General features: G+C 38.6%; 1 protein-coding gene across 1 annotated transcript in view; it reads right to left on the bottom strand.

Moving 5' to 3' along the window:
• Positions 1–27,611, bottom strand: part of LOC126249251 (titin-like) — a 640,870-nt gene that overhangs the window by 265,335 nt on the left and 347,924 nt on the right. Inside the window, exon 6 of the mRNA XM_049950908.1 lies at positions 3,469–3,598. Within this exon, the coding sequence (XP_049806865.1) occupies positions 3,469–3,598 (130 nt within the window). The remainder of the gene's footprint in view (positions 1–3,468; positions 3,599–27,611) is intronic.

Below are 27,611 nucleotides of genomic sequence, written 5' to 3'. Positions count from 1 at the left end.
AACTCACTGTTTTTCAACGAAAATTTAGAAAATTTCCCAGGGCAAGACCCCAAGTAGCCCCCCCCCCCCCCCCCCCAATAGTTTTTGTAAGTCGGTGCCCCTGGTGTTCCTGCATGTTGCTAGTTGCTACAGGGTTCTGCTGTTGCAAGGTTCCTGTGTACAACAGCAGCATCCATTAAAAGCCTCATAGATCTTCTGATGCTCCAGTTATGTGGTGCTTTTTCAACTTCATTTTCATTATAAAGAATTGAAAATATGCTATTTCAGCAATAACAACAGGTGTTTTGGATCAAGTATGCTAACTGAACAAATTCCAGAAAATTGGAAGTCATTTGCATGGTATCGTTCCTTCAGCAGTGATAGGAGGAAAATATCTGATCCTACATGTGACTGTATCAGTATTTATCATTGGTCATTGCCTGGTATGTCCTTGTACATGCATAGTCTGCATTATAAATATATGCCATATGGTGTGCCCTTGCCTTCTTCCCATCTCTGAACTGACTTCCACAGCCAGTTAGGGAGGGACCTACAGTTCAGCAAATACTGTAAAATATGGTACAACTTACATGACATTTTTTGTACTGGAAGTGAAATAAGCAGAAAAATCACAGGACCACAAACTGTGAATTCTCAGCGATTTGCAAACATGATTGAGAAATTTTTTGGTCCAGTCTTGAACAAACTGATATTGGGGATGTATGGTTTCATCAGAAACACATCATGGCAAAGTGTTTCTGGCAGGAAAAGTTTTTTGAGCATCTCATCTCCTTTAGAGGCAATCATATGCGGCTGGCATGCTTGACCAATTTAGCATCTTGTGAGCTTTTTTATAGAGATGTCAAAAATAATTTGCTTATACTGATCATTAAAGAGTCCTTGCACTCTTGAAGAAGAATATTTACCAAGCAATAGCCCATTATACCCATCATTTTGCTGATAACAGTTGACTGGAACTTTGGAATTTGAGTAAATCGGTGTATTGACAATAATGGGCATTATATTTATGATATAATAATTAAAAAGTGCAATTTTAAATTTACAATTATGCAGAAACACATACAAATAGGAATTAAAATGATAAATGTAATTTTTGTTCAAATCAGCAGTTTCATTGCCACATCTTGTATCATCTACATCCGTAATATATAGGGTCTTACAAATGTCTTTAGAGGTCACTGAAACAAGAAAAACAAGTTTAATAAACAAGGGTTTGTGGTGGCATATTTTCTGAGATCTGAATACTTTTTCTTGGGAGGGGATGAAACATTTTTCATTGTGGATACGAGCACAGATGTTGTGTTCACATTACATCAACATGGACAACAGAGTTTTTTATGTCTGCATGTATGACAATGGTTATATGACAGTCTGAATATTAGGTAGTCTGCAGTAAGTAGTGTGATTTGAGTTGTATTTTACCGAAGCTTCAAATATTTCCATTACTGTATAGTAACCTAGCTAAATACCTTTCACTGCCTGGGTATGTATTTATTCTAGTTATATGAGCAAATCTCTTCTTTCTCCCTCTCTCTGTGTATCTCCTTTGCCCTCCTCTCTGTCCATCTCTTTCTCCCCTCTCTGTCTGTCTACCTTTTCCACCCCACCACTCTCTACCTCCTCCTGACCCTCTCTCTCTCCATCTGCTACTTCCCACTCTGTCCATCTCCTCCTCACTTTCTGAGTCCATCTCCTCCTGCCCCTTGCCCCTCTGTCTCCTCCTCATTCTCTATACCTCCTCCTCCCTCTCTCTATATAATTTCTTTTCCCCATTTCTCGCTTCATATCCTCCTCCACTCTTTCCCTGTCCATCTCCTCTTTCTTTTCTCTGCCCATTTCCTCTTCCCTGTCTATCTGTCTGTCTGTCTATCTCCTCCTCCACCCTCTCACAATCTCTGCTCCTACCCCCCCCCCCTCCCCTTGCCCACTACACTAAAAAATATCCATGTCACAGAGTACTATTGAATGCTTAGTCAACTTTTCCAGTGTAGTAATGAAAATCCTGGAACTGGTATGCAACAGTTGACAGCAGAAAAAGGTGTCAGTCACCCTCTTGTGCAGTTCATGAACAACTGCTGCATGCACACCATCTTCAGTATATCCAGATCGTAAGGCCACAAGACCACTGTGGCGGATTGCATTTCTGTCAATGGCTCTTGTAAAAGTGTTTACAGCTAAGATTTTATTTACTACAGGGCTGGGTTCATGACAGACAGTCATGTGAATTTTGACAATCAGCATAAAAAATGCCCATACAATTGTAAAGAGCATCATTTCTTGATCAACACATGGGTAGGTATTCTTGGTGATAGAGTAATACTGCCATTACTGTCATACATGTTACCACAGAGTTCAAATGGAATGCATTATCAATGCTTCCTACTTAACATATTGTCTGCCTTGCTCAAGGATGTGACAAGTCAATAAAGAATATACATATGTTTCAAACATGATGGCACACTAGTACATTTTCACAACAATATGAATGAATATCTGACACTGACACTTCAGGACCAGAAGATTGGTCAGGGAATACCCACAACTTGGCACCCTCATTGCACAGACCACAATACTCTCCACCTATGGTTAGGGGACACTTGTAGGAATTGGCTTATGCTACTTCAGTCAATGATCTGTAGACGCTACAGGATCAAATCTTCAGTTAATGAAAGCCTGTATAGTTACTGAGTAAGTATTGAAGGACAGAAAGATGCTTTGCCATAGATGAGCATCACAATGTCATGTTGAACACCTGCAAGCAAGTGTCATGAATGAATGTCACATTGAATCCCTCCTATTAAGAACTGCCAAAATCTTAGAAAGTAAGTGTTGCCAAACCCATGTGTATTGAAATTAGTTTTCTTCTCTGGATGAGTATTACTACCTCTCAAAGTACTTAGTATATATTTAACGCCTCACATACCAGAAAAAAACACCAGTTGCATCTCAAGAAACTGTAACAGGGTTGCTGCCTTTTACTACACAACACTTAAAAGGTAGTGAAATCTAGTTCTCCAAGATGTTCACTAGATGATGCATGCAGAAAAACCAATGTTTCAAGAGTCAACTACAGCTGAATTTCTTCCTGGTCAGCTTGAATAGGATAGAAAACCTGAAGCAGTACTCAACAACAGATGATACTAAAAGCTTTGCTCCCTTGTAAATGTACCACATTTTTACTGAATTCCATATACAAATGTAAATCTTCAATTTGTCCTCTCACCTAATGAAAACCAACACAGAACATTATGTCCATCAAAATAATCTGACCTGTCACTATCCAGGGAAACTATTCAGCTACCATGAAATGCTATGTATTCCCTTGTGCAGTTGTGAATTTACTATACAACCAAATGTAACAAATTGTCAGTAAGACCATATTTATACAAGAACTCATTTGACAGTGTGTTGTTCTTGAACTAATTTGTTGTAAATAATATTACTACATTTTCTGCTGACATTCCTTACCTGTGGCGAGGCTTCTCTTCTTTGCTTACAATTTCTTTCTGAATTTTTTCTTCTCCAAAAGAATGATCTTCCAAACTTTTCATTGTCTCCCCACCATCAGTTCCAACTAATGGTTCTAGTTCTGAGGCCCCTTTAAAACAAAAGACAACATCACTGAGTCACATATCACGCATCTTTGCAACGTGAATAAATAAAAAGGATACACAAATAGAAATAGTTTGTCACATGTTAATCAAGATACAAGGGTACCCATACCCAGAGGAAAGGCAGATTCTTTGCCTACCCCCTCCCCCTGCTCTCAGGAATAGGAAAAAACATAGTGTAGTCAGGTGTTTTTCTTTCAAGAAAATAATTTAAAAGCCAGTATTATGCAGGTTTTTAATGTTTAACAGGGTCAGAACAGGGACTCTTTTTACGGGTACTTACAAGTAACCGTTCATCATTTTCCAAAATATAGAAATACTTCAAACTCCCATCATGACTTGCTGCCCCCCCCCCCCCCCCCCACCGCGGAAAACTATTATATGGGTGCCCTGGTCAATATACATGTACATTAATATGTATTTAATAAATATAATACAAGGAAGAACCAAATAATTCCTAGAAGTTAGTAATAACAACACTTTTATTAAATTTACATTACTTTAAGTTCAGTTTCCTTCAAAATGCTTCCATCCTGTGTTCACAGACTGATTTCAATATTTATATAGCTATTAAAAACATTCCTGGAACTCCTTTATGTATTATTTTGTTTGGATTGTATGCATCATTTTCAACCACTTACACAGAATTCATTAAATGTGGTCTATTTAGTTTCATTTTTAGTCGTACGGAAAGAAAGAAATCAGCTGAATGTATGGGTGAGTAAGATGTCCCAGCAAATCAGTGGTACACTTCACAAGATAATTTTTAATTAATAATGGCTGGCATGCAGGATCATTGTTGTACAATAAAACAAAATTGTGTAATGGGTGGTTTTCTTGGGTGTTCCTTTAGACAACATCTCAGTTAGTAGAGACTGCCCATATTAAGTTTCTTAATAAATGTCTGGATCTTTGTTATGAATTTGCAATGCCTGTGAAATTTTAAGTATTTGGCAATGTTGTCTTCTGTTCAAGTGACTGCTGTTTTGGCTGAAGAAACATCAGGTTTAATTTCATTCATGATAGTTTATGGAAAGTTTTTAGCTTTATCTGATGTAATCAGATTATTTGCTGTTGACAACCCAATACAGGCACAAAATCTCACCAGTATGCTATAAACAGTGTAATACAAGGGACTGAATTGCAATTTCATGTCATCAAACATTTGTCGTCTACCTAGCCTGATGACCACTCAAATGCAATCAACATTTTTGTCAGTGGTGAAAGTGAACAGGTGGCTACATAAAGGTTTGTTTGCAATACTTGTATGGTGATCAAGAAATGTCTCGTGCCTCTCATCCCACTGAAGCAAACGGACATAGCACAATGATATCTGACAACAGAAGAAGACTATCATAATAGTGACTGTGCAGAATGTCTCAAGAAAGCCAAGATCTACTGCAAGAGTAACTATTTAGAACTGACACAGCAGAAAAGAGCATCTGAAGTGAGCAAGACAGCTCACCAAATGGGAAAACAAGGTTATGTGATGTAATTGCTGCCTCTCCACACCATAGACATGAGGGTGACCAGCCTAAATACTACTTCTGTTCTGGTGGATTTCTATTCAGTTGCAGTGGGGCACTTATGTCAGTCAACCCCCCACTTGCCTGGTTACCTGCAAGCTTCCTTGGAGCACCAAGTCCTGTTGAAGGGACTCAGCCACTTTGAGCAGCTGTGCCTGCTACTGAGCCAGAACTGCTGGGGTGCTGTGACTGTCAGAATCCAGCTGACCTTCTGGAGGCCTGACCAGCAAGGCCTATGAGCAGATCATCATCCATAAATATGAGGGTGAGCCACTACTGTCGCTCACCCTCATTCCTGCAGCAGACACTGGTGCTGCCAGCCTCTCTCTCCTAATTGGAGGCCATGGCCTTCCTCTGAAAGACTACTCATGCTCCAAGCAGGGCTGTAGGGTGCCTCTCCTGGGAGTAGATCTTCAATATCAATGAGAACACTCTGAGATCAACTAGCAGATCTGTGGACCACTGCCTCCAGTGCTGGCTGTGTGCTACCGGGGTTGTCATCCACCCATGATGTAGCAGCCTGCTATGTGAGCCATTGCTGCCACTCTGAGAGTGCAAGGCGTGTATGCGTCAGCACCTGCTGCCTGACATGTGCTCCACCAGGGTACCTAAGCTGCCAGCATCCTGGGGAAGAGAAATATGTACTTGTGATTCATAAGTATGAAACTGACAGTAATGTTTTCTTAACACTTTCGAGAATCTGACAGATATCCACTATCGCACCCCACACAGTGCAATCCTGATGACTGTAGGGGCCATCGACCAGCCCTCTATATCTAATGTCACCAAGTGGTTCCTAGTGGTAGAGATGCCTACGCCTAGTACCACACCTGCAGATGTACAGCATTATCAGCCTAAATTGTCTGTTCAGTTACAGATTGCAGTTCACCACTGTGCGGTGCTCTGAGAAACTGTCTTTTGTTGGCCTTTTTTGTGCCCCCTAAGTTGTGGCCATACTAAGTCATAGACACATCCTCAGCACTTTAAAAGTGGCATTTGTTAACCCACAGGAGCCTATGGGCCTACCTCAGTTCAGTGGAAATAATAGGTAAGTTTACCTGAGGTCAATGAGGTGCCCATATTGTTATTTGTCTGGACATGAGCTGCTGTTTGTTCAGGCAGTGTCAACAATATGTAGTATATGCAGAAGGCTTGGCCATGAGACACATCAGTGCAAAGAATGCTGTTAGGCCATGTATGGTACAAGGATTATTATAGTTTGTTTCTTGTTTGTGAATCATGGTTACAGTTTGCATATTTTTCTTGTACAGCAGTAAAGGGAGGTTGTAAAAATGCCAGACACACGTGCAGCGACTTCACACAAGATGGTGGGAGCCATGAAAGGCAGATGGCTGTGTTGTTGAAAACTACAGCTGAATAGAAATGGAGTAATATGGGATTACGAAGGCTTGTAGAAGCATTGCAAGTTGCTAGTGGGCAAGCATGATCCAATTCGGAAAAGGTCAAAGCATTACTGAATACAGCTGGCCCTTGTGTTGATCTTGTAGTGGCTAATTTCTTAGTTCTGTTTTTGGGGAAAATGACCAAGAATGTGTTTGTTTTCATCAATGAAGTGAGGGCTGCCACCAAATAAGGGTCAGACGAAACTTCCGTGAATATGGCTATGCTACAATTAGTGAGTGACACAAAGTAAGGCAGAAACATTTGAGGAGCTGGCTGACGGACTTGTCCAGCATTATCATAAACAACATAGCGCAAGGTCTTTTAGCAAAAAACTCAGGTGCTTGTCACAGAAACATGTTGAATCAGTGGAGTCCTACTCAGACAGGATTAAGAAGACCAGTTCTCAAAATTATGAACTAACATGAAATGCAGAGACTGACAGAGTCATCCTGGATGAGGTAGACAGTAGGGCTCTAGAAATGTTTCTGAGGGGTATTTCTGGTGACATGTCCAGAAGGGTCAGGATGGAAAACCCAAGTAATTTGCCTGCTGCTATTATGATCAACACACAGCTGGAAGAAACTGAAATTGCTACTCAGAGACAGAGAGACTACAATGTTTTTTTCCTCTGAGGTAAAATGTTACAAGTGTGGGAGTATGGATCACATCAGAAAGCAATGCCACCAGCCAGAATGTTGCAAGTGTGGAGAAGTAGGACACAAGGTGTATGACGCCACAGCAAAAACAAAATAAGTAATGTCCAAATAAGCATTCGTTTAATGGGAACTGGAGAGCATCATCCATCAGACAGCATTGCCAGTAGAACAGAAGACTGCAAAAAGTGTATGCGTGAGACAGAGGACTGGTCCATGGCCCCTACAGTCATCAGGATTGTGCTGTGCAGGATTCAGTAGTAAGGAACTGTCAGATGCTCAGAAGTGTTAAGAAAACATTACTGTCAGTAATATAGCTACTAATCACAAGTAAACAGTTATCTTCTGCAGGATGCTGGCAGATTTGGCACACTGGTGGAGCACGTATCAGGCCAGCAGGTGCTGAGATACACACACCTTGCAGTCTCGGAGTCACTACAACAGCTCATATTGCAGGCTGCTATGTCATGGGTGGACGACAACCCTGGTAGTACCACCGACACAGTCAGCACGGGAGACAGTGTTCTGCAGCTCTGCCAGTTGATCTCCGGAGTGTTCTCATTGATGCTGAAGATCAACACCCTCCAGTCCTGCTTGGAGTGTGAGTAGCCTTTCAGAAGAGGGCCACAGCCTCCCATTAGGGGAGAGGGGCTGGCAATATCAGTGTTTGCTGCAGAAATCAGGGTGAGTGGCAGCAATGGCTCACCCTCACGATGATGGATGATGATCTGCTTCTAGGCCCTGCTTGTCAGACCTTGAGAAGATCAGCTGGATGGTGAGTCATAACACCCCATCAGCATTTAGTCAGTAGTAGGTACTGCTGCTCAAAGTGGCTAAGTCCCTCCAACAGGAATTGGTGCTTCATGGAAGTTTGGAACCATCAAAGTGAGTCGAGGGTTGACTGACATAATGCTCCACTCTCAAAAGGAGCACTGAAAGTGAATATAAATCCACCAGGACTGGATTAGTATTTATGCTGGGTGTGCTAATGTCACTGGTATGGTGAGGCAGCAATGACGTGCATCATGGTTTTTCCGTTTGATCATCTCTCTTGATTGCTTCAGGGTTTCTTAATTTCACCTTTCAGATGCTCTTTTTTACTGCATCAGTAACTGAGTAGCTACTCTTGCTGACACATCTGGGCTTGATGACAATCTTCTTGGGTAGCCAGTCAGATAATGCAGTCATCTTGACACAATATTTCAACTTTAATATCAGATAAAACCAGATTCCTTGTCTTACTTACAAGGAAAGCCTTATCCTTATTAATAATATTATGAGATAATCAAATTTCAATACATTGCTTCAGAACACATTCCCAGTAGTGAGAAGCACTTCATTAAGAAAGTGTTCTGCCACTGTGTATTTCTCTGGGTGGGACAAATTAGTATGACGATGGTTTCCTACACATCCGTCCTGAATAATACAGATAGTTTGGCCAATATAATCTGTCCCACAATGACATGGAATTTTATATACTTCGGGCTTACTCAGTCCCAAATCATCCTTTACTGATCAAAGATGGGCTCTAATCTTAACCAATGGCATAATTACCCTTTTAATCTCAGATATTCTAAAAATTCTTGAAATTTTTGAGCATATACTGCTGGCAAAAGGCAAAAATGCAACAGATTTACAAATAACATCTAATGGTTCAGCTGACAGTCCCAACTGAAGAGCATGACATATTAGTTTAGTTTGGTGGGTGGACAACAAAAATTCAACAATTGTCTCACTTTCCTACAATGAGAGTATGTGTATAACCAAGGTAAGAGATGAGGGTTATTTTAACTACAATGGTTAGGCAGTTTTAACTCTCCCCTTGTTATGTGTTTTTTTTTTCCTTTTTTTTCCAACTGAGGTTAATTCATGGCCTACAAATATCTTACTATGTGGAAACAGGCAGTTGGTTATGATTCTATGAGCTACATGCTGTTTTTTATTTTTTTTTAAATATGTCCTTCAGTCCTTACACCTTTGATTCTTGTTGTTGTTGGTGTGGTCTTCAGTCCAGAGACTGATTTGATCCCGCTCTCCATGCTACTCTATCCTGTGCAAGCTTCTTCATCTCCAAGTACCTTCTGCAACCTATACCCTTCTGAATCTGCTTAGTATATTCATCTCTCGGTTTCCCTCTATGATGTTTACCCTCCATGCTTTCCTCCAATACTAAATTGGTGATCCCTTGATGCCTCAGAATGTGTCCAACCAAACAATCCCTTCTTCTAGCCATGTTGTGCCACAAATTCCTCTTCTCCCCAATTCTATTCAGTACCTCCTCATTAGTTATGTGATTTACCCAATTTTTATGCAATTCTAATCTTTTAAAAACACCATAATTTTATGTTACATTAAGGAAATAAGTGGCTTTTAGGATTTTAAAGCTCAAATAGGCAAAAATAAGTATTAATGTCGAAATAGGCTGTTTTAGGTGCTATAAAAGTAACAGTTTCAAGTTTACATAGTCATGAAATGCATAAGCCCAAAGTTTATTTGCAACTAGGAACTCAGGAAAAGAATAGGTTTTAACCTGAAGGTCCATGGTCTACTCATCAGTCTGGGACCCTTATCAGGTAGGATTAATGGCAGAGTGTTAGTGTGTATGGAAGCATAAGGCACATCAGATGTGAGTGGGGCTAGTCATTTACTTAAATCTGTAACACTTTTAATACATATTTAGAAGCAATATTAGTTTTCTATGCAAGTAACAGTTTATACACTTACTTCATTTTTTCCTATCCTTCAGTCACTAGACATAATATATGATTTACTACTGTTTTTCAACACTTTTAAAAGCAGATGAAAGAAAGGAAGGAAGAAATATTATGGTTTTATTTCCCATCACTGGTGAGATAATTAAGAGACAGAGCACAAACTCGGATTGTGAAAGAGTGGGGAAGGATACCTGCTATGGCTGAACCTGACAAGTAACATTTAGAAAGCTTGGTACAACCATTAACTCTTCTTCAGTAAAAACAAATAAAAAGTAAACTACAGCATTGTTTTAAACAGTTTCTTTATTTAAAAAAATAAATATTATTTTCAGGGAATAGGGCACAAGGCTAGCTTATATTGCAACTTTACACTGAGCATACAGTAATGAAAGGAAATATCTGACAGTAAGCTTGTAATTGGTCTGGTCTTTCATGTTGCTAATAATGCTCATGAGCCTCCAGCTCCACATTAAACCTGATGCTGATGCTTTATTAAACCTGATGGTACTGCTTAGTCCAGTAAACTCCTAAAATGTACAGTCCCACATGATCAGCTCTTCTTCAATGTCTAGGGGGAGACTGAACACCCACTGCACTAGAAACCTATCATGGTGAGCTCCTGTGACCAGATGCTCCACTGAAAACCAGTCCATTCAGTTGGAAGTTGATTTGAGAAACCACCAATGATGCATCCCACAATGAAGTTTAAACTTGTGTTTATTCTTATAATAGACATACCCCAGTTACAATAGCACTGCACTGGTAAACCTCACTGGAAGAACTATAGTGATTCCTAACTTACTGTCAATTGCAATTCATTGTCCCATGAAAATTTCTATGAGCAACAGCCTGTGAACAGTTTCTATCACTCTCAAATGGCACTCTCAAACTTTCCAACAACAAGAGAGCACCACAACATCTCTGTTCCTGAAGACTCATTCTGAAAAACTACTGACTTATTGTTAAAAACTGCTCACTGCAAAAATGCCCTCTCCCTAGAGCACAGCTCACTGCTCTTATTTGTCTGAGTTGCTCTACCTTTTCCAATGGCTTGTCATGCTAGCACTGCAAAATTACACTTTTATAAGTGTACTTTTAGTATTATAAGTTATATGATCATCCAATGTTTTATTACGAGTTGTATTTAATGTAGGGAGGTCGTCATTTTTGACTGACCTTACTACTGGTTAAATCTACTTACCATTTCAGCAATACTTTATGTTAAGCCTTATTCATATGTCACAAGTCATATTCTAACACTACTCAAGTATTATTACATCTATGATGTATATTTTTGCCTGTACAATATTGTGGCATAAATGCTGTGCATTGACATCTCACACATGGTTGTTGGTGTTAGCATTCACTTGCAATCGAGTTAATTAAATCCGATTCATGTGTCACTCTTCAATTGAAAGTGGTGCTGAAACCATGATATAGTTGACACTAGATTGTGTTGCTTACATATTCTTGATAACATTCTTGATTATCATCTGATTTACTACTGGTGTCCTTATCATGTTTTGTTATACAATATAATTACATTGTGAACAATAATATAAAATTAAATTAAATTTATTGTGGCATGCAGAGTTTCTGAAGTTCAGATGAGTCCTTAGTCTCACTGCACTTGTCACACTGATATGGAGCAATCAGTGTGCTAATTTCATTTGTAGACTGTAGTTCATATCTTGTTGCAAACAGAAGTAGTTTTGTAATACTTGACTTTCTCTGTTTTCTAAGGACATGGGTCATATTAGCAACTGTCTCTGGGACTTCCCAATCTCTTAACCATCACTCTAGGCTCCTAAAATGCTTTCCCACACCAGTGGCTATTGTGCTAGACAGGACGTACCTCATTCACACCAACCAGTAGCTCCCTACCTGTGGAAGCTTTCAGCTAGCACTGAAGTGTAATGTCATAAGCTGTAAACTGCAGACAATAAATATAGGTATTTCCAGATAAATTGGTATTGGTCAAACTGGCCAGATCACATGTAATTTCAGAACACCAACTGCAAATTAACAGACAAAATAAGAAAAATATACTTAATATACTTGGAAATAGCCAAAAAATTCTTGCACATGGCTGCAATCATGGCATGGTTCTGGAAGGTTTCTCACACAATATCAACATTATAGGCTTTTTAAGGAGAGAATTTAATAAGAAGAACCATGTAGTCATTATGTAGGGTGCTAGTACTCATTTATACAACAATTACAATTACAAAATTGAGAACAATACTGTAAACACTACTCGACTCTTACATACAAAAAGGAATATTGTGTCATTTTACAATTAATTTAATTAACAATAGATGGAATACTCTGTGGAATATACCATGAGGTTTGTGAAAATTGCAACACCCAGAAAGAGTAACCGAATAAATCCAAATCTGGAGGATATCTAGAGCAGTGTGTGTGGCATCAATAAGCGATTTAGGAAAAAATGACTTTCTGTCAGTGGAGTGACTGATGAATTATACACCTTTATTTTTACTTTAGACATATTCACATTTATAATATAGTAATAGTCATCACTAGCCTTGGCCATTCATTAGCTATCTTCAGTTTCTATACATCACAGGTGGTAGTTGTGAATGTTTTGTATGCCAAATGACACATATGACACATACAATCTGAAGATGGCTAATGTATGGGCAAAACCAATATTGACTCTCATCATATCACATATGTAATAGTGTCTAAAATAAACAGAAGTGTATACATGATTTATGTTACAGAAATATGGCATACACCTAGGCTCCGAAGCTTGCCCTGAAAGATAAGTGTCTGACAAAGTTAGTAAGTGATTAACTGTGAAATCACATGGAAATGAGAAAACAGTTATCAGTCTGTGACGATCAGTGTCAGTTCAAATGAGATTGTCATAGTATAACAGTATTGTTTATTGTAGTGTTTTCAGACAAGCCACTTCAAGCTATTCTATACTAATGACCCCATATGCATTAGATGCTGTGGTAACCACAGTCTTACAGCTTCCGTGGATGAGTGCTGGAGTGCTGTCGTGGATGAATGTTAAGTGTGATTGTTGGCGCATCCATTCCAGCAACCTTTACATAAGGGAAGTTTCAGATCCCAATGTACTGCCCCTACTTGAGGCAATTTTACATACTGCATTTCAAGTGGCAACATGAGGAATGGGAAAGCCTACTTCAGGAATGAAAGGTATCACTGGTTCCTTGAATTACACATGTGTCTAAAATGTAATCAATCAAAAATTCCTGGGATACTGTTGGTCAGAAACTTACCAGCAATTAACAAAGGACTTCAGCCAAGTAAAAAGTAAGCAAAGACATATAGGTATAAAATCACAAATAGACTCAGCTGCTAAAATAACATCCTGTGTTACCCTGATGTAACCATCAAGTATCAGCCCAGTGTAAATAAGGAGGAAAAAAAAATTATGGTTATTGGATACAAAGTGACCTAAAGTGGACAGACATATTGAATACATCAATTCAAAACTGAGTACAGGTTGTTATCCTTTAAGAGTCCCTAAAGTATGTATAAGTGACCAGTCAGTAATTAGTGATTGCTATGCATATTTTAATATGCATCTGAAATATAGTCTCATAGTCTGGGGAATTTCCCAAGCAACTCTGAGAGCCTTCAGAATCAAAACCCATTAGGGTCAGTATAAGGAGCAGAGATAGACATTCATGTAAAGAATTGTTTAAAATATTTAAAGTGCTGCTGTTGCCATGCATGTATATCATAAACACACTAATGTACAGGGTGATTATAATTAAAGTTAAACTTTCAAACTGCTGTAGAAATGACACCATTTGTCAGATGACATCAAATTGCAACAGAATATTATTGGAGAAGGGGGGAAACGTATGGCAGAAGAAAAATAAATAGTTACAAAATGTAGCAATAACTCCGCCATAGCCGGTCCCAAGCCCGGTTGAAAAAGGAGGAGGGGGAGGAGTAACACCTCATTAAAAAACCTTGGTTCACCTGGCCCGGGTGATAGTACCTCGTGAGGGCCCTTTGCCAGGGACACGGTGAAGACCTCAACGGCAGTGAAGGCAGAGATGAAGATCATCGGTATGGTGGAACTGGCAACCTTGCTTTTTGGGATACTATAAAAGCTATCGTCCAAGGTTATTTGGACAAAGGGCACGATGGTTCCACAGGTTAGTGGCGGTAACCCTACAGCGTCTGTTCCACATGTTAGTGGCAGCTGATCTATAAAACTCAGAAGTGGAACTCTGAGCTTAACCAGACTGAATCTCAATTTCAGTCACAAACCCAGTCCAATTAAATCAACATGGATACAGCACCTTCAAAGACAAATTACCCCAGTGGGTCAAATCCCACGGTTGAAAAACCGCAAGTGGTCTATTCGGATTCTGGGGAGACCACAGAAGTGTGCATGGAGGTAAATCGGAGTACCTCAAAACCCCGTAATAAGAAAATCAAACCAAAATCTAGAATCTGGCTAATGACATTTAATGTAAATTCTCTCTTAAAAATGGGAAAACTAAAAAACATCCTGGACAAATCCAGAGAACGTAAAATCAAAATTATTGCATTTCAGGAATCAAGATATACAGATGAAAATCCTTTTGATTCAGAAGGATACAGGATATACAAAGGAAAACCTGGAAAACGAGCCATGGAAAATTGTCCACAATTTGGAACTGGATTTATAGTAGATACATCAATACTTGATTCAGGCGCAACTTTCAAATCTTACTCGGGTTGACTCTCCACGATGACAATAAAATCAGCTAATAAGATATACACACTAATCAACGGACATGCACCAACTAACATCACTAACAAAAACAAAATAGAAGAAGTAGAAGAATTCTGGAACCAATTAGATAATGTTCTCCAAAAAATGCCAAATAACCATGTCAAAATCCTTATGGGCGATTTCAATGCACAAACCGGTAAAGAAAAGAAATATCGATATTGGGTAGGTAAATGGTCAGGGCATACACAGACCAACCGGAATGGCATGCGACTCATTGAAATCTGCAAAAACCATGACCTATTTTTCAAATCAACATTTTTCAAGGAAAGAGCCTCGAAAACAAAAACTTGGATCTCACCTAATCCAATACTAGGTGAATATCAGTTGGATCATGTAATGATCTCCTGCGTGAATACAGTAGAAATCATGAAACATAAAGTCCTTAATGGACTAGACCTAGATTCCAACCATTACCCAACAAAATTCTCCCTAGATGTCATTCCAGAAAAAAGAAAATTCACTAAGAAATCTCCACACCGTAAATATGATGTACAAAAGATAAATGGCAATGAACAATTTACAAAAGAAACGCAATATTTAAAACCACAAAATTGGCAACAACTGCAAGCAGGACTTTTAAATGCAGCTGAAACTGTAGCACCGCAAACAAGAACACCTAAACACCCATGGTGGACAGATGAGTGTGACCAACTGATAAATCTCAGACAACAGGCGTGGCAAAATTGGTTGTGCAACAAAAATCAAAAGACCCTAGAAGATCTCAAAGATACCAGGAAAACAGTCACAAAAGCAATATGAACAGTCCGTAAACAACACGAAGACAAAAAATTGCAAGACATAGAAAATGATTTCAAGAAAAACAATTCCCGAAATTTCTACAGAGTATTCAAACAAAAATTAACAAAGTACTCTCCTCCATCACTCCAGTTCAAAAATGACCATGGGGAAATTGCTCATACCAACACCGAAAACTGTGAAATTCTTGCAAAATACTTTTCTAAATTACTGAATTGTGAAAAGCCTGCAGAAAAATTTGAATTCCATCGTACACAACGAAACCCAGACTCAAAGCCACCAAGTTTACAAGAGATTAAAGAGATAATTCAGTCACTGAAAAATAACAAAGCATCAGGAGAAGACCAAATCATCGCAGAATTATGGAAAAATGCAGGAGAAAATCTTATTGCAAAACTCAAAGAAATTACACATGAAATCTGGAAAACTAAAAAAATCCCCACAGATTGGAAGACTGCAATCATACATCCTCTGTACAAAAAAGGAAGTAAAACAGGCCCCAACAACTATCGTGGAATCTCTTTATTGTCAATAACATACAAAATTCTGTCTAAAGCCCTACTAAACCGCGCAGAACCTCAGCTGGGTTCAAAACTAGCCGAATACCAAGGTGGGTTCAGAAAAGGTTGATCTTGCGTAGAACAGATCCTTAACTTGAAAAACTCAATGAAATATTTACATAGTACTTCAAACAAAAGTTATGTCATCACGTTTGTCATCTTTAAAAAAGCATATGACAGTATAGACCGAGAATCCCTTTTTGAAGTATTAGCAGAATTTGGACTAGATCAAAAGACAATAAACATCATAAAAGAAACACTCACGGAGACCAAATCCAAAGTAAAATTTATGGGAGAATTGAGCACAGAATTTGAAATAGACACAGGAGTACGACAAGGGGATGTACTGTCCCCAGTGCTCTTCAATTGTGCTCTTGAAAAAGTTGTTAGAGAATGGAAAAAAGCAGGTGCACCAGCACACAGACTGGGACCAAGACATAAGGGCACAGAATTACACTGTTTAGCATTTGCTGATTACATGGCACTGATCGCACAAGACATTACTGATGCACAGAAACAGCTAGAATTATTACAAGAACAGGCAGCTAAAATAGGATTACAAATTTCATTTGAAAAAACAAAATTTATGACTGACGTCAAAGATGCACCTTCTGATCTCAAAATTGGTAATAACTACATCTCTCGAGTAAAAGAATTTAAATATTTAGGTGAATGGATTGCAGAAAATTGTAATGAAAAGAAATCTGTCAGATCAAGAGTCCAGAAAATGGAGACGGCGTTTCAGTTAACAAAAAACATTTGCAACAAAAAGAGTCTCTCGTGGAACTGCAAAATACGACACTACACAACAGTAATTAGACCTGAAGCTCTCTACGCATCTGAGACACTAAACCTTCAACACAGAACACTAAAAGAGGAATTAGAAGTGAAAGAACGTAAGATAATGAGGAAAATCCTAGGACCAAGAACTAAAGATGGGGTACATTATCCAAAACCCAATGCAGAAATATATAAAAATATCTCCAAAATAACAGACACAATGCGCATGAGAAGAATCCAATTCATGGGGCACTTAGAAAGAATGGACTCAAACAGTTTAACGCACAAAATCCATACATTTTTAAAGAACAAAACTACAAGACCGAACTGGTACAAACAGACGGAAAAAGACCTGAGAGAATTAGGGTCTCCAAATCTACATGATAGAAATAAAATCAGAAAAATCACAAACACACGGGGTTTTGAGGAAGAAGAGAGAAAAACTAACTGACATACATGGTCTACGCAACAAAAGCTAGCCCATTCGTTGTTTATGAAGGAATACCGGGCGAAAAGGAAGGCCAACAAATGTTGATTACACGTGGTCCTAAGTGATCCATCCGCGAAGAAGAAGAAGAAAGATGGCACTGTAAGCATCATAATTTAATAGTGGTCAACTACAGGTGACAAATGAATCATACAACAATGTGTAAGATGTACGTTTGACACTAAACAGACTGTACAACTCAGTGTGCATGGGCGTACAGGTGTGATACTGTTAGTTACATAAGCCCATCCACTATGGCAAGGTTATAGCACATCAGATAGGAAAAATTGGAGGCCAAAAATCACATAAAAAGCATCATTCGCATCAGTTTTTAGTTTTCCTGAAGCTATAACCCACATAAAAAGTATCAATTAAAATCAAATCGGATTATTAAATTCTGTGCGACTGGCACAAAACATGTTCAATATGCTGTCCACCATTTTCTGCAACAAGTTGAAATCAACGAACAGCATGTTCCACAACTGATCAAAGTGTTTCCGGGTCACGTTCAGAATGTGTTGCCCAATGCGTGTCTTCAATGCAGCTGAGTTTGCAAGCAGAACACTGAACACATCTTTCAGATAGCCCCACAGCCAGAAGTCACACAGATTAAGATCAGGTGATTGGGACAGCCAGGCTCTAGGGAAATGGTGGGTGATAATTCTAGCATTTCCGAAATGGCACTTCAGCAGCTGCTTACCTGGATTTGTAATATGCAGAGGTGTGCCATCTTGCATAAAAATGATCCCATCAACAAATCCACACTGTTGGAGACATGTAATGATGTGGTTGTGCAAAAGACACTGATAGTGCTTACCAGTGATGGTACAGGTAACAGGACCGGAAGCACCTGTCTCTTTGAAAAAATATGGCCCTATGATAAATGATGCCGTAAACCCACACCACACAGTGACCTTTTCAGGATGAAGTGGTACTGGTTGATTTTTGTGTGGGTTTTCCATTGCACATATTCGACAATTCTGTGTGTTGACATATCCTGTCAGATGGAAGTGGGCTTTGTCTGTCCACAAAATCTTCCACAGCCAATCATTGTCCACTTCCATGCGAGCAAGAAATTCTAAAGCAAAGGTCTCTCTTTCTGGCAGACCAATAGGAAACAACTCAGGCACTTCGGTAATTTTGAATGGATAGTAAAGAAGGATGTTTTGTAGGATTTTATGCATCGTGCTCATGGGTATGTCCAATGTTCGGCAATTCCCCATGCACTACACGTTTGCACACCAGCACACCTTGCATTGCTGTGGCCACTGTTTCCACTGATGACAAATCAATTCATTTCCTCCCTCTATCAGGTTGCACACTAAAAGAACCTGTCTTTTCAAATTTCCGAATCATTTTCTCCACACCCACGGCAGTCATCGGACTAACGCCTTTTTTCGAACCCTTCATTGTCTAGAACTTCTGCAGAATGATGTGTGCACAGTCATCATTCTTGCAATACAGCTTTACAAGCAGAGCACGATCCTACATTGAGGTGGTCATGGTGAACATTGCAGACGCAAAAAGAGGAAAAGCCGTGTACCCAGCATGTCTATACCAACTTCAATGGGTCATGCGCATGACAGGTGTTTTCATTTATGTATTCTGACACATACAGCACCATCTATTGATCAATTTTCACACTTTTTCTTTTCTTCTGCCATTTATTCCCACTTCTCTGATGATATTCCATTGCAATTTGATGTCGTTCTGACCAGTGATATTATTTCTACAGTGTTTTGAAAGTTTAACTTTAATTATAATCACCCTGTATAATAAAAAATGTAACTGGCAATGATAGTAGTCTAAGAAAAAATTGTGAGATACATAATCACAATACTCGATTGAAAGGAGAATATCCACAGTACCACTGCTGCTATTCAGCTGTTCAGTACATGAATTTCAGTGTGTAAGGAGTATTCAAATGAAAATATATGAAATGTCATAAGAAACAAATTGGTTGAAATTTGCACATGCCACTTTCGGATAATGCTGTAAGACTTCTAGGGATGTGAATTTAGTATGTGGCATGGACTTGTGCCCATGACAGAGGAGAGAAACAGGTAGTTGTGTGTCATATCCATTTGACATGGCAAGGTACATTCACACTGCAAAATTTGACAATTGAGTAGTAGTGAGGCATTATCAGATTTTGGACTATGAAAGGGGTTAAACTGACCAATATTCACTGCCAGATGGCAGCTGTATATGGGGGAGACTCTGTGTCTGACAAGTCAGTGAGAAAATGAAGTACCCGTTTTTGTGAAGGCTAGGAGTGTTTGAGTAATGACCCGAGACTAGGCCAAGCAAACATGGTAATCCCAGTCAAACTCATTGAGAAAATGAACAACCTGGTGAGATGTAATCAATGTGTAACAGTGCAAATGTTGGCAGTGATACTGGGGGCCACTGTTGGAACAGTGTAGACAACTGTGCAAGACAGCTTTGGTTACCGGAAGGTGTGCATGTAATGCCTTCGGAAGAAGCTCAGTGAACCACAAAAGTAACTGCATATGGGGCTACCATTGCAACATGTGTTCTAGTATGATGAAGATCCTACTTTTCTGGAGGCGATCATTGTTGGTGGAAATAACTGGTGCCATCACTTCAAGCCTGAGATAAAGCAGGAGAGCATGCTATGGAAGCATATGTCATCACTGTCTTTTTCAATATCTAAGGTCCGATAATCATTGAGTTCCTCAAGCATGGAAAAACCATTAACTGTGACATGTACTGTGAGACATTCTATAGCTACACAAGTCCATCAGGAGCAAATGGCCTAGGCTACCTATGGAGGGAGTGATTCTGTTGCATGATAACACATATGCATACATCTCTAAGGTCACACAAGGTGTAATGGCCAAGTTCAAGTGCGAACAGACTGAGCAATCACCCTACAGCCTGGACATGTCACCCTATGTTTGGTCCACTATAAAACATCTCAAAGGGAAGCACTTTGACTTGGATGATGAACTGAAGAATACAGTAGAGGACTGGCTGTTGTCACAGACACAGGGATTCTGGCAACACAGAATCCTTCAACTAGTTAAATAGTGGGACAGTTGTGTTCAGGCCTCTGGTGATTACGTTTGAACAAAGACTCCAATTATACCCACAATGTTGTTTCATACCTTTTCTTTTGAACATCCCTCATACATATTTTTGTAATATGTAGGCCTACATCTTATTTTGATTATGTTTTTACATAAATAATAGATTTAAGCCAATTTTCATATCCTCCTGTATACTGTACTGCATATGATAAAAAAAGAGCTAAACTAACAAACATAAATAAATAAAACACTGTTGACTCTTTGTTGACTTGCATGTAAACAACAAGCAAGAGTTTGAATGACATTGCAATAGTACCACCTCAACTGTGGTGTAACTATTACAATGATCAACAAATTTATGGCTGTCTCACCCTACGTGTAGAAAATTATGTGAGAGCTCGTCTCGGAACACATGGTATCTAATCTGTAACTTAAAATTCATTTTGTGATATGTTACTCCTATACATAGTTCCCAGGTTAATAAAAATCTCTGCACAAAAATTCTGAATCAGATTTGTCACTAACATCAGTTTTAATAAAGTTTCCTGATTATGTCAACCAGGATTTCTCATACAACACAGTTTGGGGAAGGGCAGAAGATCATTAAAAACTAGTTATCAATGTACTCAGGCATCCACCAAGAATAAATTCCCATACAGCATTGGGAAGGCAACTAGTGCAGTTATTTTGGAATCCAGAGAATAATGAAGTTCATCACATGTGAGTAAATAAGTGAAGCAAAATGAAAGATAAGTGATAAAATAACAACAGATTCCATTTCATACCACAACTGAAACATCACATAATAACTGCTAATTCATATGCATAAGTATCGACAGAAATTGATGGTGTGTAGGTCATGTGCATTTGTCACTGTGCTGGACAGCATCCAAAGTGGTTGAAAGTTAACCCAATCTTAATAGCATGGTCAGTTACCTAAAAGCACATTACTTGACTAAGACACTGAAGATCACCAAAAGTTCACTTCAAAGTAATCTGACTGCTGAACACATGACTGCAGAAAACTGATCAACTGACTCTACTAATGACCACAGACGAAGTGAACACAGCCTGCTCTACGAGATGTTACAAAGCCTTAGTTTCATCAACAGATCAAAATTGTTGTGGTGAACTCATCAAGAATGCTACCAACCCAACCCATGCTGCGGCAGGGCACCGTTGCAGTCAGTTAACTGTGGAAGCACCCTGGACCCTATTTTTAAGGTTACCAACACTGCCATCTGACTTTTGGTTACACTAACCAAAAATGTTCAGAGCCTTATCACTATTGAACTATGAAGGGAAAAGGTTTGTTTGTGATCGTGTTAGTGAAATAATTAAAGACAGACTTGTAAGGGATAGAACAATCTATCAGCTTCCTGAACATCCTTCCAACAACAGCGAGGAAAACAAAATAAACAAGAAAGAAGAACAAAAATACAACACTGCTGACATTCCTAATTTAAACTAGAGGTATGTGATGCTGTAAATATGATTCCCAATTACCAAATTGTGAATACGCTCAAACTAAAAATTTATCACCATACTGTGCAATCCCTGCGTAATAAGATCGATGAAATTAACGTACTATTAACACATGAACTTAATGATATCTCAGTGTTATGCATCTCTGAGCACTGGCTTAACCCAGAATTAATCCAGAATACGAAAATAAACAAATTTGTCTTGGCTGCTTACTACTGCAGGAAAAACAGCAAGCAGGGTGAGGTAGCAATCTACACAAAGGATAATGTAGATTTTATTACACTACCTGACTTAACTAGGGCAAATGTCGAAAAGGATTATGAAATTGCAGCTGTAAAAAATACTCAGTACAACCTGGTTATTGCTACAGTTTACCGATCACCATCCGGGAATTTTGAACTTTTCTTAAACAAAATGGAGTCATTGCTAAATCAAGTAAATAAAATGGATTGTGAATTGATAATCTGTGGTGACTTCAATATTAACTTCCTCACAAATAGTGGAAATAGGGAGACCATTTTGAATCTTGCAACGTCCTACAACTTAAAAGCTGAAGTAAAAGCTGCTACCCGAGTATCAGAAACTTGCCAAACAGCTCTTGACCAGTTTCTAGTCAAGAAGAGTTTACACAACACCTCACTAAAAATTTTCAATGGAGGTTTTAGTGATCATCTTGCTCAAATATTAAGCATAAAAGTACAAGGCAGTATTATTAACAACATGCCTTTCAGAACAGCATATCGAAGTTATAATCAGCATAATGTAAACCACTTCAACAACTTATTACAGAAAGAAAAATGGCTAGGAGTGTACAAAATGAACGATATAAATGAAAAATTCAACAGTTTCATTGATACATTAACCCATTTCTTTGAACTTGCATTCCCACTGAAAACATTAACCATACAGGGGAACTCTAGAACAAACAGTTGGATCACAAAGGGAATAAGGGTTTCAAGCCAGAAGAAAAGACTACTTCATGAAATATGTAACTCGAAAAATTCCTCACCTGCAGTACGCGCATACTATAAAAAATATTCCAAAATATTAAGAAAAGTAATAAAAGCAGCAAAAATAATGCATAATGATGAAATCATTTATAATTCAGCTAATAAATCAAAGGCTATGTGGAGTGTTATAAAAAAATAATGTGGAGAATACAGACAACCTTGCAAAAATATAACACTATCACATAAAAATAAAAAAGTAACAAACCCCTTAGAAGCAGCCAACACATGTAACAACTTTTTCACAGGTGTTGCTGATAATATGTTACAATCAAACTTTAAGAGCACCCAGGCAAATGAGTATAAAATAAGTGCATGTAGAGGATCAAGGTACATCAGTTCTGTTTCACAAGATGAAGTAGCTAAAGCAATAAAAGGACTAAAAAATTCCAAATCGGCAGGTATTGATGGTATACCTGCAACAATATTAAAGAAGAGCGCATCAAACCTAAATGAAGTACTCACACACTTATGCAACTGCTCACTTCAGGCAGGCACTTTCCCCGTGTGTTGAAAACATCAAAAGTTATTCCTGTATATAAAAAAGGGGATAAAGACAATGTAAATAACTACAGACCCATCACAATTTGCTCCTGCATCTCTAAAGTTCTGGAAAAAGTTATGTATGAGAAACTTACGAAATTTATAAATAAAAACAGCATCCTATGTAATGAACAACATGGATTCAGATACAAGAGGTCAACGACAACTGCTGTCTATGAGTGCATCAATTCCATCCTAAACCTGATGGACAAAAAACAGGAAACAATAGGAGTCTTTATTGACTTGTCAAAAGCTTTTGACATGGTGGACCATAAAATTCTGCTATCAAAGCTAGAAAGATATGGTATTCGAGGTCTGTCCAACAAGTGGATCAGTTCCTTCCTGACTAATCGTATGCAGGCAGTGTGTATCAAGCACACAAATATTGAACTAAAAACTGTATCTAATCACTTATCTGACTATAAACAAATTAAATGTGGTGTACCCCAAGGATCAGTTTTGGGACCCCTCCTGTTTCTTCTGTACATAAATGATCTAAGCTTAAATTTTGATGCACACCAAACAATCATATTTGCAGATGACACCACGATTCTACTAAAAGGAGATGACAATGAACAGTTACAGCAGACAGTAAACACGGTCACGAAACAACTTAGCTGCTGGGCACAGAGTAATCAGCTTGTAATAAACAGTAAGAAAACCATTGCTCTAAAATTCCACAGTGTTCCTAACAAGGACATGTTTATCCCATCAGTCTCTATCAATGACGAACCAGTTGGTAACAATACTGAAACCAAATTTTTAGGACTTTGGCTGCAGAGTAACATCAGATGGAATAAGCATATTGAATATCTCAATGCAGAACTGAGCAAAACATGTTACCTTCTTTGTTCATTAAAATCATGCTGTAGTGAGAAAACAATATTGAATGCATATCATGCATACTTTCATTCTCGTCTTAGATATGGGGTCACCTTCTGGGGAAACTCTAAAACAGCTAATAGCACTTTTAAACTACAAAAAAGGGCCATTAGAATCTTGTTTGGGTGCAAGCCTAGAGACTCTTGTAAACCCCTGCTTAAGAAATCTGGTATTCCTCCAGTACCATGTGTATACATTATGGAAACCCTTTTGTTCTTTAAATTAAATGTAATAGGCAAGGACCGGAGACTGCAAAATAACTGTGATATACATGAGCACTTTACCAGACAAAACAGAAACTTACATATGATTCAAATCAGCACAGCACTGTGCCAAAAAGGTACTTTTCACATGGGAGTTAAGCTTTATAACAAACTTCCTGAAAACATAAAAGCTATCACTGAGGTCAATACATTTGGAAAATCTCTTAAGTCATATTTACAGCATCACAGCTTTTACTCCATTGAACAATATTTAAATTTATGAAATGTGTTATATAAATACTTACGTGTAAAGTGTATTATTGTAACCACTCCAATGTCTTATGCATAAGCTGCTATGTAGACAACAGGACCAATAAAAAATACAATACAATACTATATTTACATACCTTCCCTTTGTAATAATGACATTGTTTGCAACTACCTTCCATTTCCATACTTAATGGTCAATTTGATCTGAAACCTTGTCAGGCCATAGCTATCTTCTTCCATGTTTTGTCTGATTAAGTTTCTTCCCTCTCTTTTAAGCACAAAATGCTTAAATTTTATCAAAAAGTTTAAGAATTGTTAATTGATCAAGTTATGCTAATTTCATGTTTGCCATCAAACTTGCCATGTTACTCATATGCAAATTCAAGATGCTGCTTTTTGACTGTGATATCCTAAGGGTGTACTATGACATGTAAGCTCAGTGAAGAAGAGATTTGTCAACCTCTTGAAGGAGCACACTGATCACATTGGAGTGGTGCAGGTGGTGTAGAACTGGTACCAGTTGTTTATTTGACCCTCCAGTATTGCCATAAGTCATGGCAGTGGTGTGTATGTGTCAGTCAGTTCTATGGAATTAGCACACAGTAAGAACGATTGATGTGGAGAAGTGACATAAAGGTAGAATGGAACTATTGTGCTTGGACATGCTTATGATCACACTGACAGTGAAGTTGCCTCATTTGTTAGGGTTTCAGTAGGAACTGCCCTGCCCAATGTGTAGATAAATAACTGTGTGCCATTCACTGCCATGTAAACTGAAACGAGAACAGTGATCGTAAAAAGATTATAACTGATTGGGACCAGAGAGGAGATTTAGGCATTATCAATGACAACTGGTTCAAACCTGACAAGAATTACTGGTTTCTGTGAATGCAGATCCATGTCAACCAGTTTATAAGTGAGTATTTTGAAGGGAACTGCATTAATAGCCATATGGAGTCAGGCAATTCACAAAAAGCCATTGGTAACAGCAGCACATAAAGCTAAAAATCTTCAATGGACCAAACAACACAGAAACTGGACAGTAGTGGACTGGAGGCATGTATTGTGGTCCAGTAAGTCACAATTATGCTCTTTTCAAGTGATGCAAGGTATTAAGTGCACTAACAGCCAAATGAGGTGTTTAACCCACAGTATGTGGAAGGTGTAGTTCAGGTCACTTGTGGTTCTGTCATCTTTTGGGGGCATGTTTCATACCATTCAGCTTACCATTCAGCTTACTGTGAACATGAACTATGGTGTTTACTTCAGTGTCTCAGTAACAGGCGTTGCCATTTCTTCTACATCTTTATGATGAGTGTGCTGTGAACACTTCTATCTCCCAAGGGTGACGAACAACCTCATTCATAAAGCAGCATATATACCTTCCTAGTTTGACAAACACACAGGCACCCTATGACACCTTGTCTGATTGAGCAAAATCACCTAATCTTAATCGTATATGGGAATATTTGGAACAGTTGGTGAAATGTACCAGTCTACATCCTTGCAATTTGGTAGCTCTTCTTCTTTAAACCTATTCTGACCTCAGTTTCATCTTTTAACTGGCCATCTTACATCCCTATTTCTTTTGGGTTTATATTGTAAGGCTCTATAAAAGACCTGGCCAAATAGCACTCTGCGAGTGTGGGCACTCTGGGCACACTCCTGGCTAGCGCTCTGAATGCAGTGGTGAGTGGGGTTGAGGAGCGACGAGGAACAGAAAAAGGCTGCTAGAGCAATTCAGTGTGCTAGTCATACTTTTCCAACAATACCAGTGGCGTTAAATCAGATTTACACTCTGCATTAAGAATAGCATGGCATCTATGCACTTGTCTGAAAAGAAAGAAAAAAAAAATGTGGAGAAACCACGTCATTCAATGCTTGAATGTGAACTGCTTTACTTTTATTGGAACATCATTACAAATCCAGCCACAAAGATGATATGATGCACTTGCCTTCTGATGAATGATAGTGAATGCTGGTGGAACTTAAGATGGTCACATTAGGGGAAAACATGAGTTAAGGGTAAATAAAGCAGTGACAGAATCATTTATGATGTGCATCACATACTGTTTGATTTCATTAAGTCTTTTACTGCAAGAGAGGAATCATTTGGTAACAGAAATGTCAAACAAGATTGATGTTATGAAACAGAAATTAATCTTATGGAAAAATCATCTTCAGGTTCATGACCTGAAACATTTTCTGGAACTGAAGGCAGGTATTTGTAGATAAGACATGACTGATTTTGTTTCAATAACTGAAACATTTCACCATGCATTCTCAAAGAGTTTCTGAGACTTTGCATATTGAAGACTGATTCCAATTTATTTGACAAACAGTTCTCAATTTTGGCTGTTGATATATCTCCTCATTGTCTCTGACTGGACCTGATTGATGTACAGCATAGCACCTGGCTCAACGACCTGTTTGTCCAGTCCAGGAATTTACAAGACTTATAAAATCTTAAACCAAGTACAAAATATTTGACTGCACAGACCAGTTGCTAAAGTTATTTCAGTGTTTGGTTTAACATTTTTTATAATATAAATTTGAGAAAGTCCCAACAACTCTCAGGTTTAACAGATTTTAATCTGTGTAACACCTTGTATTACATATCTAGTTTCCTGCATACACAGTCTTCAGTAAATAGCCATCTCACACAACACCTGCTCGGAGCAGTACAATGGTGGGGGAAGCCGGACTGCTGAGCAGACTCGGCTGCACTCGCAGAGTGCGAGCACACCCTGGGAGCACAAATCTTGGCCAGGACTGCTATATAAGATGTAATCATCAATGAGAGGCTTTTGCTGAATATGGAATACCTGAAGAAAGATGTGGACTGTCTTTTGAGCAAAACTGACACCATTATCACAGCTAGATGAGGT

This window comes from Schistocerca nitens, chromosome 3 (genome assembly GCF_023898315.1).
Source record: "Schistocerca nitens isolate TAMUIC-IGC-003100 chromosome 3, iqSchNite1.1, whole genome shotgun sequence".
Taxonomy (NCBI): Eukaryota; Metazoa; Arthropoda; class Insecta; order Orthoptera; family Acrididae; genus Schistocerca; species Schistocerca nitens.
The sequence above is the reverse complement of the archived record's forward strand: the minus strand, read 5'-3'. Positions and strand labels throughout refer to the sequence as shown.